Genomic DNA, 6,720 nt, shown 5'->3' with positions numbered 1-6,720 from the left:
AAATTTTATTCAACTTTGTAAACATTTTGAATAGTAAACTTTTTTTTGTTTCTTGAAAATAGTTTTTAAAGCAGAAAACATTCTATTGCAAACATTAAACCAAAAATTAAATTATAAAAAATTTAAATTTAAAAAAAAAATAATTTTACTTCTGTTCAAGGTAAATTTTTCCCAAAAAAATAATTTAAGCATATACTTAAACTTAACGAAAAAAATAAATAAAAAACTAATCGATTTATTAAACCAAACTTTTTTCTCACTTTTTATTTCAAAACAATTTGAACGAAAAAATTGAACAAAAAAATTGAATGAAAACATTAACTAAAAAAACAATTGAATGAAAAAATTATTTATATTTAATTTTTTAATAGTACGTTTATTATACTTAGATTAGAAATGGTAATAAATTATGAAAAATGTGGTATCTAATGTTTTTTAGTTGTGACCATACTTGTTTGGGCTACGATATGCATACTTATGCATTTTTATTTTTAATGAAACATTTCTATTTATTTAATTTGTTTTATTTTAAACGCATTTTATGTTATTAATTTTATAAAAACTTAACTTTATAACCCAGCAACACAAATAGTGTCACAAAATTGTTTTTGAGCTTGTGATATTGTTTTTATTGTTGTTTTATAGCTTTTTACAAGAACAATTCAATAATTTTCAAAAATAACACGTTTTATGGTCAGCATAAACGTATTGTATAATTTTCTACAACTAATTAAAGTGGTTTAAATATTGTAATATTTGCGTTTTACATTTTTAAGGATCATATTAAAGAAAAAACAATTACTAAAAGTAATATCATAATAGTATTAAATACTTTACTGGCTAATTGCATTTTAACTTATTCATTGCACTATAACTGCAACTTAAACTTTAAATTATAACTTAAGTTGTAAATTATAACAGTAAACTACACTATTTTAAACTTCACCAAACAAGAAGTTAATATTTAAATAGGACAGATATTATATTTAAAAAAATAACAATTATGAACTAGTGTTGGAAAAATACAATTTTATACTAACGCCCCCCTCCTTTACCACAGAGTGGCACCATGGATGATGGTTGATAAAAAAAATTTTTCTTTCGCTATTAGATTTTTTTGTGTTAATTCAAGCCCTGATATATATATATATATATATATATATATATAAATATATATATATATATATATATATATATATATATATATATATATATATATATATATATATATATATATATGTATATGTATATATATATCCAATCGTAGTATAAAAGTTGTCTTCGATGGACAGTACTCTTCTTCATATCCTGTAAATTCAGGGGTTCCTCAAGCTTTTATTCTTGGCTCTATACTCTTATCAATTTACATTAAGGATCTTCCAGATATTCTTTTATCTAAGGTGGCATTGTTTGCTGATGATACTACCATTTATTCTTTGTCTTGATATCACACTCTCTGATTACTTGGAGGGGGCATTTGAGCTTGAAAAGGATCTCACTTCTGCTACAGCATGAGGCTCACAGTGGCTGGTGAACTTTAATTCAGATAAAACCCATTTTTTTTCAGCCAATCGTTACCACAATAATTTAGATCTTCCTATATTTTTGAAAAGTGATGTATTCGGTGACTTATCTACTTCATCTTCTAGGATTAACTTTTACATCTGATCTTTCTTGGAAACTATATATCAAATCTGTTGCAAAATTAGCATCTGCTAAGGTTGCATCTCTTTATTGTGCTCGACACTTTCTTACTTCAGATTATATTCTTTATTTCTATGAATCTCAAATCCACCCTTGTATGGAATACTGTTGCCATATCTGGGGCGAATCTTCCAATGATGCCTATTCTCTTTTAGACAAGATGAAAAAATATAATGTAAACATAGTTGGACCTACTCTTGCAGCCAACCTCCAACCATTATTGCATCGTCGCAATGTTGCTTCTTTCTCTTTTTTACTAATTCTATAATGGGCACTGCTCTAAAGAGCTAGCGCCTGTTGTACCATCTACTAAAATTAATTCTTGTGTTACTAGTCATTCAATCAAGTCTCATTCTTTTTCTGTGGCTGTTCCTAAGTGCTCCAAGAAATCTTATTCCTCTAGTTTTTTTCATTGAACATCAGTTCTTTGGAATTTGCTTCCTTTTTTTGCTTTCCTGATTCATATAATTTGTAACCTTTTAAGCCGTCTGTCAATCGTTATCTTGCTCTATAAACTTCATCTTTTCTTTTCCAGTAACTTCCAACTATAATAGTGGTTGCTTGAAACCTTGATGGAAGGGTTGAAAAATAATAATAATAAAATGTTTGTTTTTCTGTTTTTATTGTTTTACTAAGGATTTGAATAAAAAAATTTTCCATTGCTTTTTTTTTACTTTCTAATTTTACTTAGAAATCAATAAAAACCTTTGTTTCATCATTTTTATCTCAACTATTTAATTTAAAATTTAATTAAGTTTTATTTTAATTATTTTATTTACAATTAAACTCTAAACAAAGTAATTCAAATAAAAACAAATTTATTTAAACCTTTTTCAACTAAGTTAAAAACTGCTATATGACTGTGCATAAAATAAAAAATTTAGATCATAATCAATGGAAAGGATATAAAATAAAAACTAATTGGTAAACATTTACAAATAAGACCTCGTTTTTTTTGTCAGAGAATTGGCTTATAGAATATTAATAGAATTTAAAAAAAATTATCTTAGCTACCTGATCAAAAATATACCACATTGAAACAAACGAAAAATATATTAAATTACAAAAATATATTAAATTACTAAAAAATTTTTAGTATAACCTAAATTTGGGATTTGAAAAAGATTACATTTCTTTATTATTTATTTCTTAAAACAATCTTATTCTTAACATAATCTTTTGTTTCTTTATCACAACTTATTATTATTATTTTTTTTTATGTATCTAATATAATATTTTCAATATAAATTATAAACAATTAATAGACAGATTTTAGTTACCAAAGTCATATATAGATTACATCAAAAGAACTTTATACTATATTGAATTAATAAGAAACAAAGAATTTTAAATACATAAGTCAAAAATTCTCTTAAAAAAAACACTTTTCTATTTATTTATTTTTTTAATGCTTTCATTGGCTCCGAAAAAATTTAAACATATGATAAGAGATTAATATTTTACTTAATGAATTAGTTAGCAGATGAGAAGAAGAAAAATTCTTTAATAAATATTGCAAAACTATTTAAAATTCCTTTGAAACTAAATTTTACATTCTACATTTTACAAACTCAGGGCTCAATTTAACTTTTTTATAATGTTCCGGACAAAATGTCCAGTCAAAACTTGTTTGGGTCAGACAGTGTCCGATCAAATTTTTAAAATATAATTTTTAAGGTTTTATGGAACCAAGTTATGCAATTGAAATTTGTGTCATCTTATTCAGCTTACTTAACATTAATCTAGTGAAATTTCTTTTCTTATTTAGAATATATATTTCATCGCAGATTTTTTTTTTTTCCTAAAAAAATAGTTTCAATTCAATATTGTATAGTTTAGTGATGTTTTTTTTTTTTGACAATTTGATGACAGCTGTTTTGTTGTATAATGAATAACTTTTAATTGTCATTCTTTTTTAAAATTTTTATTTTCCGCGAAGGCTTTAAATAAAATCAAAAATTAATTATAATGATTGTTTGAAACAAACGCATTATGTGTAAATTAAATGTTATATTTAAATTTATTTCAGTAGGTAAGTATTTTTATGATAATTTTAAAGATTTGAAACTATTAGACACTTTAACATTGTTTTTTTAAATATAAAATAAAAACAAAACAAACACCATAAGTTAGAGCTAAACATTAACGATTAAAAAATAAAAAACTTTTAAAAAATAAAAAATCAGTATTAAAGTTTATCAAATATCAGTAGTTTAAAACTTATCGTTATATTAATATTAGTTGAAAACTTATGCAACTTTTAAACCACAAAATTTATGATTTTTTTTTTGAATGACTTTCAAGGTTTTTAGTGATTTAATGTTTTTAAGAATCGCATCAACATTTCCATCACGCCCGTTCTTTTATAAAAGTAACAATAAACAAGACTGCCATTATTCAAAATCAAGAATATAAAACTAATAAAAACTATAGTAATTGGACTAGAAAATGATCCACCTTTGACATAATAAACCTGTGACAGTACTTTTTTTAAATATTTTATTTAATGGTAACGCAAAAAGTGTTTTCCAAAAAAATAAAGTAGTTTTAAAAACTAAATTTCCGTCTTGAAAATTGTAAATTGACTAGTATCAAAAAAAATTTTTCTTAAAAAATTAACTATTTTTTAAATTGATCAGACAATCTGAGGTTTTAGCCAGATAATGTCTGATGTCTGACTATTAAATTGAGCCCTGTTAACTATTTTACATTGTAGTTAGTATGTGTTCGACAGTTAGGTTGGCAATGCTGAATGTCAACTCTATTTCTGATATATATATATATATATATATATATATATATATATATATATATATATATATATATATATATATATATATATATATATTAGGGTGTCCCAAAAAACAACGTTTTTGAAAAATATATGCAGCGACCCCCTTAATGTGTTCTATCTAATACAAAAACACTAGATTTAAAACTTTTTTGAATAAAAAATATTTTAAGGGGTCCCTCAAGACCCTCGAATATTTAATGAGTCCCTAATAGCAGCGGCCTTGCTCGGCAAGGTTCGTGTTTCGGAGTTAAAGAGTTGAGAGAGGGTTGCACCACGAATAACAACTAAAAAAAAAAAATTAAAAAAAATAAAAAACACAAAAAAAAATATGAGTAGCCTCCTCGACTGTAGTGGCCCCCCTCGGGCCTTGGGGAGGTGAATAACCTAAAAAAAAAAAAAAAAAAAAATATTTTTAAAAAAAAAGTTTTTTAAAAGTATGTCAACCTTGTACTCAAATGAAGCAAAATTATATAAAAATTTCAAAAATAATATTTAATTTGGAAAAATCTTAACTTATTTATCTAAATTGTCATAAAAATACATAAAAAATGCATTTTTTTGTTTTTTGTTAAAAAATGTAATTTTTCATGTAATAAAACCAAAAATAACAATTCTATATTTGAAATCTATATTATTTTTGAAATTTTTATATAATTTCGCTTCATTTGAGTACCAGGTTGACATATTTTTAAAATATTTTTTTTTTTGAAAATATTAGGGACCCATTAAATATTTGAGGGTCTTGAGGGACCCCTTAAAATATTTTTTATTCAAAAAATTTTTAAATCTACTGTTTTTGTACTAGATAGAACACATTATTAAAATGCACGTATTGCACGTACATAAGTTATGCTTATAATATATCTGCAACCACTAAACCTTTAAGTAATTTTTGAACAGATTTTTATCAGAAGCTCCCTTCTTTTTAGTGTCTTTTTATAATTTAGAAAAGCATTTTTTATAATTTAGCAACAAAGCACTTTTTATAATTTAGAAAAGCACAAAAGACTTAAGGATCCAAACTATACAAAGAGATAAGTTTAAAATCAAGAAATATAAATTTAATGTAAAAATAAAAGTTCTGCCAGATGTTCCTCCTCTTGATATTTTTATTTTGCGAAACTTATGAATTGCTTTTAAAAACATGAAAATTGACCGTTAACATTATATTTGAAAAAAACCATATAATACCTATTTTTAGTTGAATAAAAATAAGGGAAAAAATTAAAATTTAGAGTTGATATCGGCCTGTACCAATCTTTAAATAAGAATTGTTTAGTCTTGTTTAAAGATAAAAGATAAAAAATTACTCACTGTTACACCATATTTAATTGCTAATCCTTGAAGAGTGTCTGATGATTCAACTTTGTGAACAAACAAATCTGAATTAGTTACAGATAGCATAGCACCTCTAACAGATGTTGATCCATATCTGCGTTGGGATTGAATAGAATTGCTTAAACTCATAACCAAAACACCATATTTTCCTTCTATATTTATTTTATTCTAGCAGCTAGAAAAGACAATAAGTTAACAAAGCTAAAACTCTCACTTTTTATAAATTATTTATTATAATATTTTGTTAGCAAAAATATAAGTTTGAGAATATGCAAGTAAAATATAGTAATAAAAGATTTATAACATAAAAATTTTGATAACTTTTTCAATATTTATTTTAATATAACTATTTTTAATGACTGTATTTATTTATTTTGATTGTCCATGTTCATAAAAATTGATTAAGAAAGCTTTCCATTCATAAGAATGGTAAAGAATCAGATTAGAGTTAATGCAAAAAAAAAAAAAAAAAATACTGTAAGCTAACTTTTTTTTTGTCAAAATCACTGTTAATTACTGTTAATGTTAATAACTGTTAAATTTAATTCATGATTTTCTATTAATTAGCAATTATTATTTAACAATTGGTTCGAACTTTTAATGATTTAGTGCTTTTATTATTATTTCATTATTATTATTATTATAATAATAACAATAATAATAATAATAATAATGATGATAATGATGATGATGATGATGATGATGATGATGATGATGATGATGATGATGATGATGATGATGATGATGATGATGATGATGATGATGATGATGATGATGATGATGATGATGATGATGATGATGATGATGATGATGATGATGATGATGATGATGATGATGATGATGATGATGATGATGATGATGATGATGATGATGATGATGATGAT

At 24.0% G+C, this 6,720-nt stretch overlaps 1 protein-coding gene across 1 annotated transcript in view; it reads right to left on the bottom strand.

Annotated features, from left to right (window-relative positions):
- Positions 1-6,041, bottom strand: part of LOC105845068 (lysM and putative peptidoglycan-binding domain-containing protein 2) — a 19,300-nt gene extending 13,259 nt beyond the window's left edge. The window contains exon 1 of the mRNA XM_065806198.1: positions 5,813-6,041. Within this exon, the coding sequence (XP_065662270.1) occupies positions 5,813-5,965 (153 nt within the window). The 5' untranslated portion in view covers positions 5,966-6,041. The remainder of the gene's footprint in view (positions 1-5,812) is intronic.
- Positions 6,042-6,720: the final 679 nt, after the last annotated feature.

Source organism: Hydra vulgaris, chromosome 09 (assembly GCF_038396675.1).
Source record: "Hydra vulgaris chromosome 09, alternate assembly HydraT2T_AEP".
Taxonomy (NCBI): Eukaryota; Metazoa; Cnidaria; class Hydrozoa; order Anthoathecata; family Hydridae; genus Hydra; species Hydra vulgaris.
Note: the sequence above shows the minus strand (reverse complement) of the source record. Positions and strands in the feature narration are given on the sequence as shown.